Genomic DNA, 12,975 nt, shown 5'->3' on the forward strand with positions numbered 1-12,975 from the left:
GGTTGCAATCCGTTGCCGGACATGGAAAAAGACAAAAGACAAAAAAAAAAAAAAAAAGAAAAAAAGAAATGTCCAGATGGAAAGTGGGCACCAGTGTCCAACACTCCAATATTCAGCGTACATAGGCACCATGACCCCCTTTCTCCAAGAATATGGGAAGGCAATCCCCTTTCTGAATCTCCTGATGGGAAATCCTACCAAGCTTGCATAGCCTGTCCAGAACGTGAGCCTCTCCAACTTGGATCCAGGCTTTGGGTATTTAGTAATCTTGATTTTAGCAGTAGCTAACTCCATTAGGTTGGAGTCAGAGGGTGGTTGAGAAAAAAATCTCATTTGGTACTTTCATCTTGTGTTCTCTTGTTGCTGTTGTTCATTAAACGACTATGCATGGGTTGAGCATCCTTAATTCAAAGATCCAAAATCTTATATGCTCCAAAATCTAGAACTATTTGAGTGCCAGCATGACACTCAAAATGTTCATTTGAGCACTTCAGATTTCAGATTCGAATTTGGGATGCTCAACCAGTATAATGCAAATACTACAAAATCCAGAAAAATTTGAAATCCAAAATGCTTCTGGTCCCAAGCATTTCAGATAAGGGATATCCTACTGCACTGGCTATGCTCTGGGTGCTAAGCATGTTATGAGCATCTGAGAGTGCTCAGTAGAAGGCCAGAGACTACCCAGTGACTGGAGTCTGGGGTCCGAGGCCAGAACCCAAAGAGCAGTTTCTCAACCTCAGCACTACTGACATTTTGGGCCAGATAATTCTTTATTGTGGGAGCTGTCCTGTGTATTAGAGGTTATTTATCTGCATCTCTAGCCTCTATCCAGATAGGTACCCAGCTGGTCTCTACCCAGATGTCAGTAGCAATCACTCACTTCCAGTTGTGGCAACCAAAAATGTCTCCAAACATTGTCAAATATCTCCCGGGGGACAAATCACTCCTAGTGGAAAATCACTGTCATAGAGGTAAAACTATTACAAAAACATCAAACCACGTGAGTTAGTCAGCAAAGGATGCCAGACCATGGAAGACAAAAGTTTAAGAGTAGGATCAGAGACCACAAAGGGTTCAGAAGAAGATCAGAGATGTTCAGGCTCCATCCTATGGCAATGGGTGGTGATGCATTTTTGCAAAAACACCTAGGTCAAAGCCATGCCATAGTTTATCCTTAAAATACTCATTAAATATATATTATCTTTTCTATGCCTTCTTGTAAGATTCATGTATAGAACAGGCATACCTATCTACTGGCCTTTATCCTGCATATCTTGCTCACCCTCTGTTTTCAGTGTTTGATGGCCCCTGACACTTCCTGGTCCTTGCCAGCCCCTCTTCTCAGGGCTGGCTCCCTGCCTCTGTGTCCTGGGCTTCTGCCTAGTGTCCTATGTGGAAGATAACCAGCTGGTGCATTACATAGCTACACCTTTTTCCCTCTCCCACTACTGAGCCCTATGCAGAGTGTACTTCTGCAAACACCTGCTTGCCTGAAACACACCTGCTTCCCATATCTTCTGGACTTGAATGGCCCAGCTTTCCTTTTTTAGGAAGCCTCTGTGGCCCTGATTACTTCCGCAGCAGCTCTCTTCAGCTTGCCTTCTATCCAGACTTGCCTTTGTTACCATTTGGCCATTCCTCTGTCAGGGGCAGCAGCACTGCTCAAATTTATTAGATCGTTTGGCTATATTAAGCATTTTTTTCTCATTTATTTCCTATAGAACAAGAACAAAATCTACTTCCCATGTTATGTTAGTCCATTTCTGTTGCTTATAACAGAATACCTGGAACTGGATAATTAGTAAGAAAATGAAATTTATTGTTTACAGGTTCAGAGGCTGGGAAGTCCAAAGGCCAGGGAACACTTACGGTGAGGGCCTTCTTTGGTGGTGGCTTTACAGCAACACAGAGTGGAAAATGGCAGAGCAGAGAGAGACTAACCTACTCATTCACTCTCTTTTTAAGACCACCAGAGCTATTCCTATTATTCCAAGAATGAATCAATCTATTCATGAGGGTGCTCTCTTCACAATCCAATCACCTCTCCAAGGCCCCACCTTTCAGCTACCAGAATAGGATTTCCCACACTTTTAACATTGTCACAGTGGGGACAAAGCCTTCAATACATTAAACTTTGGAGGGACACAATTCAACCCAAAATACATATCTAAGATTTCTCCTACCGAAAGGAAGACTTGTTATTCAATTCCAGGGTCAGCAGGCATAAAATAAGGGTGCCCCAAATAGGGGACACTAGGTTTTATCACAGTATCAGTCTAATCAGATTAAACATATTTTAAATCACATTCTTTATAGCAGTTGTACCATTATGTTGCTAAAGGTTTCTGTTTTTGCCTAATCCCTATGGGAAGTCTGTTGTGTATGTTTAAGAGAGCAGACTCTGAAATCATTTTAACTTCTTTGAAGCTGTGGCTTTACCTCTTCTTAACTGTGCTGTCATCTAACCTCTCTATGCCTCAGCTGTCCCATCTGTCAAATACTTCTCTAGATGTGTGGCTGTGAGGACTAGTGAGACAATATTTCCCATTTCTCTTTCTGCCTAAACCTTCCCCCTTATTCTTTTTCCTCTCCAGAAACCCAGCAACCTCCGATTTCCCTGAGTCCCGCATTGGATGACGCATCTCATATTGACTTTTCCCTCCTAAGGAGAATGAGCCTGGCTTTGATCTGGAACAGGCTAGCACATTCCATCTGGGCTTCATCAGTCCCTTCTCCTGATTGTACACCCCCACTTCCCTCCCCAGACTGAGCCCAAGGTAGTGACCTCCTAAGAACCCGTGTTGACTTGGCTTTGACCAGTAGGTGCGGAAGTACAGCATTTAAATGTTTTACTTTTGTTTCATCACCAGGTGGTGCTCTTTCCCAGTGTACTATAGAGCGCTTCCTGTTCTGCACATCACTGGAAAAGTGTACCAAGCTAGGTTGTGAAATCATCTTACCCTGACGTCTTGCCCAGTTAACCACATCAGACCTCACTGGTGCTTGTATCAGAAGCCTTTGCTGGAGGGGATGGGGGTGGGCTACAGATTTTTTCTCTGGTGTCTGGCCAGAGTAGAGCGGTTATTGTCTGAAAGTCTTGTCTTGGTAGGCTGTCCCTTTCTGGGTCTTTTGTTTATAGAGAGCAAGCTTTTGCTATGAGGCAAAAAATGTTTTGTCTGTGCTTGTTAGTGTTTCCAGACTGCCACCTTCTGGGATAAATGAGGCAAAAGGAAAGCCCAGGGAATTCACCCATGTCAGTCCTCTGGTCCTGAGGTCCTTAGCCAGTTTGCCTCCTCTCCACTTTTCAGTTTTCTTATGCTTGTTTGATAGATAACATCCAGGATTGTCAGTTGAACTTAGCAAGGGGAACATGGAAAACTATATCTACTCCATTTTCCAAGGAATGGAAATCTCCCAGAATTTTTTTTAAAAGGGCTTGCTGTTGAAAGATGATTTTGAAAGGGAGCAAAGATGGGTGGCAGAGGAGGTCATTACGTTAGTCCACTAGAAAAAATGAAAACCTCTACTTGGCCAGTAGCACTGGGACACAGATGAGTGGGATAGAGGAAAATTCTTAGGAGGTTATTAAAGGCAGGAAAGAACCATGGAAATAAGTCTTACATTTTTCCTAACAGATGTGTGTAGCACACATGGGCAGCATGGCCAACAGTAGGACAATACCTAAAGGCCAGTACTCTTCTCTGGGAGAAGTACAGATCTGCAATTTATCAAGGGTGCAATTTGCAATTTGCCAGTAGGTACATATTTTTTGGATGGATTGCCTCCTGAGCTATGGGTCTTTAATTTATGAATAATGATTTTTAAATTTTTGCTTTATCATATTGCTAAACAATGAGGGCTGTGGACATCATAATATAATGTAAAAACAACAATAAAACAAAGTGTCACAGGAAAACCTTTGTCGGCACCTTTCCATTTTCTTCAACTTGTTTGTTGTGTAAATGTGTAAGTTAGAAGTGTTTCATTATGGGTAACAGGAATCCTGGTGTATGATGGCTTTAAATATAAAAACATTTTCTGTTTTACTTAATAAAAAGCCCAACAACTGGCAGTCCTTGGGTGAGTCTGGAAACTTAACAACGTCCTCCAGGGTCCAGGGACTTTCCATCCTTGACTTTACATGCATAGCAGCTTGCTTTGGTTTTGCAACTTGTTGCCTTGTGATCACAAGATGGTTTCTTACTTAATAAAAAGCCCAACAACTGGCAGTCCTTGGGTGAGTCTGGAAACTTAACAACGTCATCCAGGGTCCAGGGACTTTCCATCCTTGACTTTGCATGCATAGCAGCTTGCTTTGGTTTTGCAACTTGTTGCCTTGTGATCACAAGATGGTTTCTTTTTTTTTTTTAAATATGACCAGTAAGGGGATCATAACCCTTCACTTGGTGTTGTCAGCACCATGCTCTCTCAAGTGAACTAACCGGCCATCCCTATATAGGGATCCGAACCTGTGGCCTTGGTGTTATCAGCATCACACTCTCCCAAGTGAGCCATGAGCCGGCCCCACAAGATGGTTTCTAATGGTGCAGACATCACCGCTTCTCTCAGCCTGTGCAGACAAGAGGGAAGGGAAGGGAAAAGCACTTTCTCCTCATGTGCCTCTCTCTTAACAGGGAGAAAAATTTTCCTCAGAAGCCTCAGATTTCCTCTGGTCCCAGAAAGAACAGCTCAACCAGCCAACTTCTTGGCCTGCAAGAAGACTGAGCATCACTATTTGGTAAAGAAGACCATGATACCCACACTTGCTGCTATGGTTTGCATGTGACCCTCAAAGTTTATGTGTTGGAAACTTACCCCAATGCCACAATGTTGAGAGGTAGGGCCTAACAAGAGATTATTAAGTCATGAGGCTCTGCCCTTCTGAATGGATTAATGTTATCACAGGAGGGGCTAGTTTTCACAGAAGTGGCTTTGCTGCGAAAGCGAGTTTGGCCCCCTTTTGCTCTCTCATTCTTGCACAACTCTTTTGCTTTTCCACCTTCCACCATGGGATGATGCAGCATGAAGTCCAAGATCAAAGATGTGGCCCTTTGATCTTGGACTTCCCAGCCTTCAGAACTGGAAGAAATAAATCTCTGTTCTTTATAAATTATCCAGTCTCAGGTGTTCTGTCACAACAACACAAAAGGACTAAGACACTTGCCTTAGACCAGAGGTTCTCATCAGGGACATGGAGGGTACTGGAAAATATGCATGGCGGGAACCCTTCAGTTGTCACATGAATAGAAAGGTGCTATTGGCATTTAGTGGGTTTGTCTAGGGATGCTAAATGTCCTAAAATGAACAGAACACTTTTGTACACAAGGAAGACTTGTCTTGCCCAAAATATTGGCAAAAGTTGGAAGGAGTGCAACAATGCTAAGTTGTGCTGGCACACTGAATCCTTTTCAGAAAGCTGCTGTTATTTGAACCGAACAGGTGAGAAGGAAAAAAATTACAGGGAGGACAGGGAAGTTACTTACAAAGGCTGCCTTTATTTTTTGTAATAAATGGTTTTCCCAGTAACTGGACAAGACTGTATCCAAGAACAACTGACTCTGAATTACTCATACCTCTCTTGCTTCTGCTGAATAATAAATGCTCCTTGCCACCATTGAGTTCAGAATGTTTAAAATCTAACTCTGTAGCCACTATTTGGGGGATTAAAATCTCCTTTATAGACCCTGTAGTTAGTACAATATGACAGACAGTCAGTAAATGTTTCTTGGGTCTGTATATGACAAATACATTGATTCAAAGCTGTACAAACATCCTGCCCCAGCCAGCCATAAAAAAAAAAAAAGAAAAAAAAGAAACTATAAAATGTTTGAAAATTATTCAGTATTATGTTCAAGGAGATAGATACAATGAAATAGAATTTTTAATAATAGTACTAATAAAAATTATAATAACAATCTAATTTGATTATTACTATTTTTAAAATGTTTTTAGTATGACAGTAAACTTCTTTGTGGTCTGCAAAAAAAAAAAAAAGACTAAACATTATTAGCTTCAATTGTAGTTAAAAATCTAAATGTTAATTAAATCTAAAAGATAAGATACTTTGCTGGTCATGGTAAAATGTTATAAGAAAGTCAGTATATGGCTGGCCCATGGCTCACTAGGGAGAGTGTGGTGCTGATAACACCAAAGCCACGGGTTTGGATCCCTATATAGGGATGGCCAGTTAGCTCACTTGGGAGAGCATGGTGCTGACAACACCAAGCCAAGGGTTAAGATACCCTTACCGATCATCTTTTTTTTTTTTTTCCTTTTGGTCTTTTTTCATGTCCGGCAACCGATCGCAACCCTCAGTGTTGCGCCCGTACCGGACCAGGACTGGCAATGGGATCGCAACCCTTGGTGTCGCGCCCGCACCTCGCTCAGCCAGTGAGCAGGAACCAGTCTGTATGTGGGATCCGAACCCTCGGTGGGAGCGCCTCCGCGCTCCCAAACGGCGCACTGTAGCAGTGCGCCACCGGGCCGGCCCCCGATCATCTTTTTTAAAAAAAATTTAAAAATCCATTTGATTAGAAAAGTAGGCTAGAAAGTTTGGTTTAGTTCTCATATCTATAAAACCACAAATCTCTATGATTTACACATAAAAAACTAAATAATGTCTTTTAAGCTAATTGTTAAGGATGAACAGGGCAAGGAAGAGTAGAAAGAGCATGCCAGACAGAAAGAATGGACTCAGCAAAAGCAGTAACTTGTGAAACAGTATATGGTCACAGTCACACTAGCTCTGAGCTCAGGAAAGCATCATGAATCACTATCAACTTCTTCAACCACCAACTTCAGATCATCTCTTGAGATGGCTCTCTGTATTTCTTAGGTGCCAATAACAAAGGCTAGACTTCCTGCAAATGTCTTTTTCTTTTTTCCTCTGCACTCTTGCAATAGACTAAGTGTTTCTGTCCACTCAAAATTAATATGTTGAAGTCCAATGTGATGGTATTAGGAGGTAGGGCTTTTGGGAGGTGATTAGATCATGAAGTGAGAGCCCTCATGAATGAAATTTAGTGCTATGTGAAGATATGAGAAGTTAGTAGTCTGCAACCCAGAAGAGGGCCTTCACTAGAACCCAACCAATGCTGGCGCCCTAATCTCAGACTTCCAGCCTCCAGAAGTGTGAGAAATCAATTCCTGTTGCTTATAAACCACTCAGTCTATGGTACTTTGTTAGAGCAGCCTGAATAGACTAAGACATCCTCCTATTAGTATTTTATTAGGTGGTTCCTAAATCAAAGAAGTAGGATACTATAGGCTAAGTATGAGGCTGATGAGAAAGTAGCAGATTCACTTAACATCAAAGTCAATAGTATGTGCTATGTAACGCAGTAATATGTAAGTAGATTTCATGATACTTTGATATCTTATTTGAAATGATAGCTTGAAGCTGGTTGGATATTGATACTGAGATACTGTGGTTGGGCTAACTCAGCTGTTCGATAAATATTTATTGCTTACAGTCTCACGAAGTTTTTTGGAATTAATTTTGTTAGTATTATTAGATTTGCACTACAACCCTTTTTCCTGTATTTCACTATTACTGACTCTAAATTTGATGGTTTGTTTCAGATGGTGACCACCAGATGGCTCTATTATAAAGGTGTGCTCTCTTTACAATTTAGAGATCTATGGAGTGATTCCGTGGCACCACACAAATATTCCATTTCCCAGCAATCTTTCATCTTAATGTTTTAAAGTCCATTGGGGTTCACATACTGGTTAAAATTCTATCATTTATCCTGCATTTTTTAGTGGCATCCTATTGTAAATGAGCTTTTCCCTCATCAACTAGGGAATGAATCACAATTTCTTTCCTAAAAAGGCAGGGCAAATGCTGTCTTCCTTTTAACAACAAAATTTAATTGGTGCAATAGTCACTTCCAATGATGAAAAAATAGTTTCTCCCCTATACTTTTCTGTTTTCTATAGCTATGGAGTCATAGATTTTCATTTATTCAGTATTTTCAAGCAATCGTAGTCATTTTCTTTTTGATGCTAAAGTTGCCCCAAATTTGGCCTATAGGAGATCCTCCAAGCTGATTCCTATGTCTTTAAAATTTACTTTTGAGGGCCGGCCCCGTGGCTCACTCGGGAGAGTGCGGTGCTGACAACACCAAGGCCACGGGTTCGGATCCTATATAGGGATGGCCGGTTTGCTCACTGGGTGAGCGTGGTGCTGACACCACCAAGTCAAGGGTTAAGATCCCCTTACCGGTCATCTTTAAAAAAAAAAAAAAATTTACTTTTGAGAGACTGAATATATGTACAAATGGACAATGGCCAGACTATATATAAAAAAATAGAATTTTCTCCCACCGCCCCTGCCACAGGTCCTAGCAGCTCCGGCGGCAGGAGGAGCGGCAGCGGCCAGGCAGCCCAGCTTCGCGAAGACTCTTGGCACACTGCGGCCTGCAGGAACCAGGCAAGCGCCCTCCCCACCACCAACATGCCCAAGAGAAAGGTCAGCTCAGATGAAGGGGCAGCAAAGGAAGAGCCCAAGAGGAGATGGGGGAGGTTGTCAGCTAAACCTGCTCCTGCAAAAGTGGAAAGGAAGCCCAAAAAGGCAGCAGCAAAGGATAAATCTTCAGCCAAAAAAGTGCAAACAAAATGGAAAAAGGAAGCAAAAGGAAAACAGGCTGAAGTGACTAACCAAGAAATTAAAGGTTTAACTGCAGAAAATGGAGAAACTAAAAATGAGGAGAGTCCAGCCTCCGATGAAGGAAAGGAGCCAAGTCTGATTGATATCATATATCATGTCTTATCAGTGGTCCCTGTTATGCTTGTACAATCCAGAGGAATATTTTTATCAACTACTGCAAAATGCAAGTTTTTTAATCATTCTAGAAACATTTTTAAGAAGGAGGGAATTACAACTCATCCTATTTTTTAAGTGTAAATGCCTTTTTTTAAAGGTGAAATTATTTGATGGTTGTTTATTTTTGATACAACCAGAAAACAGTAGAATATTGAATTACGGGAGGCTTTGACTGTCTTGGGTGTCAGCTTAACATTCCATAGAACAGTAGTTTTTATATCCTGTAATACAAAGCATACTAAATGGCAATGTGTAGTCACAGTCGTACATTTAATGTCTTGAACACTTAAAATTACTTCTATTCCCATGTTGTTTTTAGTAGAATTGTTTCCTAAAGAAAACCACTTCTTAATCATTGCTCTCCCTGTCAGATTTCTGTGCACTCTGTAACATCTTTGGTCATGTTAGTTTAGTTTTCCTAATAATTTTGTTAATGTGTTGTGAATGATTGAAAATTTGAGTATGTAGTGTATATACTAAATTGTGAATTGGTGGGACTTATGAAACAGCTTACCAACATCTGGAGATACTGGTACTTGATATCCTCTTAAGGAAATTTTGCCTCCAAATTTGAAGCTGGAAGGCCACTGGAAAAAACCTTTTAAAAAAATTGTGATACGTGGCTTTTTAGAATTTTAGTACATATGCTAAGAATTGTGTACAAATTGAAATGTCTATGTAATGATTCTCAACACAACCAACAAAATCTCAATTATGAATGAATGTTTTGAAGCAAAAAAAGAAAAAAAAAAAGAATTCTGACCAATAACTTACAACAATCTACCCAGGAAACCAACCCTTATCTACAATAACCAACCCAGGAAGCCAACCTCCTATAAGTCAGACTTCCAGAAACTCAGACTGCTATCTCTAGTAACAATCCAGGAAGCTAAACAGTAACTTCTATAACAATCAGTTCAAAATGGCTAGAACTTGATTAAAAACTCACAGCTTCCCTAATTTTTGTCCCCTGTTCCAACTCAGGGCCAACTAGAGAAAGCAAATATGCTCCTCTAGCCCAGCACATAGGATGCCTGCTTCTAGTTAGCTGCTTCCACCGTCCCTATGCCAGCAGCCCACAAGCAGGGCACACCTGTAGCTTCCCTTTTTTCCACTATGAAGCTTTCCCATTCCTCTACCTGCCTTTGAGTCTCTGCCAAAACACAAATGAAGTTGGCTAACTTCCTTGCTGAAGCTTTCAATAAAGAGCCTTTGCTTTTCTCATTTTGTTCATCTTGGTTTATATCCACATTTTATTGAGGTACAATTTACATGCAGTAAAATGCATCCATTTTAGTGATATAGTTTGATGAATTTTGACAGATGTATATTATACTGGGGTAACTGTGTTTATAGAACATTTTCTTTACCCCCAAAAGTTCCCTCATTTTCCTTTCCAGTAAATTCCTCCTCTTTTTCCCCCCTACCCAACTTCTGATCTGACATCTATCACTATGGATTAGTTTTGTCTGTTCTAAATCCTCTTGACACAGCCTCATTAGCCTAAGCACTTTGCATTCAGGCACAGCAAAATATCTGACTCATCTTGTACTTTCCCTACCCCAGAATTGGAATCAGCCAGTTCTCCAATGAACTCTGGATCTTTTCAGTGGGAAATGAAATTTAGAAACTCAAATCTGAGGGCCAGCCTGTGGCTCCCTCGGGAGAGTGTGGTGCTGCTAACACCAAGGCCACAGGTTCAGATCCTATATAGGGATGGCCAGTTGCTCACTTGGGAGAACATGCTGCTGACAACACCAAGCCAACGGTTAAGATCCCCTTACCAGTCATTTTTTTTAAAAAAAAAAAAAAGAAAGAAACCCAAATCTGGATGCTAGGTTACTCATTGTTAATGTAGGATAACTAGCCATCTTGGTTTGCTGGGAACTGTTCCTGTTTTAACCTGAAAGTCCAGCATCCTGAGAAATTCCATCAGTCCCTGGCAAATGGGGACAATTGGTCACCCTAGTGCTTCTATGCCCTGTCAGTGCACAGAACTATAACATTTATTTTTAAAATCATGTGTTCAAATTGATATTTCCAATTTAATGTTAGATTTTTTCTTGAACAGCTATCTCATTTTCTCTTACACAGTCTTTGTAAATAATATTAAAATACTTGTGTTATCCTATAATATAGTTTCAAAACCACAGCAATACTATTACCATTAATTATAAATCACCGAGTGAAGCTGAAGATTCTTTTGCATTTTTTCATTCATAGGATACATCCCACCACTGATATACTACCAGAGTACTGTGTTCAAAAGTTCTAGGAAATCATTGTTTCCTTTGTGTATCTTAGTTACATACCAATTTGACTCAGAGTTAAGTTGTTTCAATTTGTTTTCAACTTTGGGGTTTACTTTGTTTCCTTTTTTATTTACCTTTTGGCTACGTAAAACTTTAAAAGTTCGAAGTCAGAGAAGTCTTACTTCTATCTCTATCTTCTCCACCCTTCTCACCATCCTCTATAGGTGACTATTTACTAAGTTTCTAGGATATCCTGCCAATCCCCCCCCCATAAGCATATATATATATATATACACATAAAGAATACAATTGTATTTTATATATTTCTGTACCTTCTTTTATTCACTTAATTTAACCTGGGACTCATTCCCAAGTAACGCATAACTATTTTCTTATTTTTATGGCTGCACTGTATTCCATTGTGTGGATATATCACATCCAGCGAATTCTCTATTAATGAACACTATGGGTTATTTCCAAACTTTTGTCATGACAAGTAGCTCTGCAATGAATAATTTTGTGTACATGTTGTTTCCATTTGTGGAGGTATATCTTCAGAGTAAGGGTTAGAAGTGGAATTATGAAGTATAAAGATAAATGCGCATATAATTTTGGTACTGCATAGGCCTTGAATCACTTTTGCCTTCCCACCAGGACACGTAATTTCAATGTGTAGTTCCACTGCAAGTGAAGTTAAGCATTCTTTTATGCTTAAGGACCACTGCTATTTTCTTTCTTCTTTTTCTCTGAGAATCATCTGTCCGTGTCCTTCCCTATTTTTCCCTTCGGATTTTGGTCTTTTTCTTTTCAGTTTCCAAGAGTTCCTGCGATATAAGTCGCAAATATCTTCACAATGATCTGATTTTCTGGAAATATAACATGACTCCTTCCTCCATCTGGAGTATATTTCTATCTCATCCATATAAATTACCTCACTCCAGGACACTTTCTTTGGTGATAAACAGTCTTGGTAGAGCTGGCTAAGGGCAGTCTAATCAAAAGAATGTACCTGGCCCCTCTAGTAAGGGTACAGAGACCGTTCCACGTGTACCAGGTCTGCCATCGTTCTTACTCAATGGTCCAGATGGCGCGAAGTCATGCTTAAGGGTATATACTCGACTTACAGAACTTATTTTATCTGGTTCATTAAAACCTCACAGCGTTCGCTTTTCCCTCGTTTCTGAGTTAGGAGGTGCCCCCAAAGCTGCTGACACCGCCACAACCTTCATCTGCTAGAGGCCAACGGCTCTTCTTTTTCGCCTGCAGAGATGTCAAGACGAGAACCGAGCAGCCAGGAGGCTGCACTTCAAGACGAAAGAGAGGCCACAGATTTCTAAGTTTTCAAAACGTACAAGATGAGGTTCAGCTAAGCGTAAACTCACACGGCTCTCTGCCCACGGCCTGTCCCCAGAAGTTGCACCTGGTTCGCTACCGCGCGGAAGCACCAGGGATGGGTACCGGGACCACAGAGCAGCCAATCACACAACACCTTCGTTCAGATCCCTCCGCCGGAGGCCGCACCGCAGCCGCAGGTGGCCCCGGCGAGCGCCTCCACCCGGCTGCCGCCTTCCCGTGATGCCCCGCATTGACCTCCGACCTCACCGACCCGTCCCTCCCATCGGTCGCTTCCCTTGCTGCCTTCACCTAGGTTTTTGAGCCCCGGCGATCGCCGGGCAAGGACTGAGTCGTGCTACGAGGAAGCAACTGCTTCGTTACTCCTCGAGACCCGGACCGGGCTAGGCCTGCGGCCGCCTTCTCCTCATCTTCCCTCCCTGGCGGGGTCCGACGGCGGGCGGGTGACGGAGGCTGCACCCGGGAAGCGACTCCTCGGTGAGTGGGCCGGAGGTGAACATGGCGGAGCGGAGATGCTGGCGGGAGGCGGCGAAGGCGGCG

General features: G+C 41.7%; 2 protein-coding genes across 4 annotated transcripts in view; both read left to right on the plus strand.

The window, feature by feature from the left end:
• Window positions 1–8,461: 8,461 nt before the first annotated feature.
• LOC103601050 overlaps window positions 8,462–12,975 on the plus strand; it is a 5,607-nt gene continuing 1,093 nt past the window's right edge. The window contains exons 1-3 of the mRNA XM_008585430.1: window positions 8,462–8,797; window positions 12,494–12,654; window positions 12,731–12,912. Of these exons, the coding sequence (XP_008583652.1) occupies window positions 8,462–8,797; window positions 12,494–12,654; window positions 12,731–12,912 (679 nt within the window). The remainder of the gene's footprint in view (window positions 8,798–12,493; window positions 12,655–12,730; window positions 12,913–12,975) is intronic.
• WTAP (Wilms tumor 1 associated protein) overlaps window positions 11,403–12,975 on the plus strand; it is a 32,805-nt gene continuing 31,232 nt past the window's right edge. For all 3 annotated transcript variants that reach the window (XM_008585421.1, XM_008585426.1, XM_008585424.1), the window contains exon 1: window positions 11,403–12,912. The gene's annotated coding sequence lies outside the window, so the exon portion shown is untranslated. The remainder of the gene's footprint in view (window positions 12,913–12,975) is intronic.

This window comes from Galeopterus variegatus, unplaced genomic scaffold (assembly GCF_000696425.1).
Source record: "Galeopterus variegatus unplaced genomic scaffold, G_variegatus-3.0.2 Scaffold3567, whole genome shotgun sequence".
Classification (NCBI taxonomy): Eukaryota; Metazoa; Chordata; class Mammalia; order Dermoptera; family Cynocephalidae; genus Galeopterus; species Galeopterus variegatus.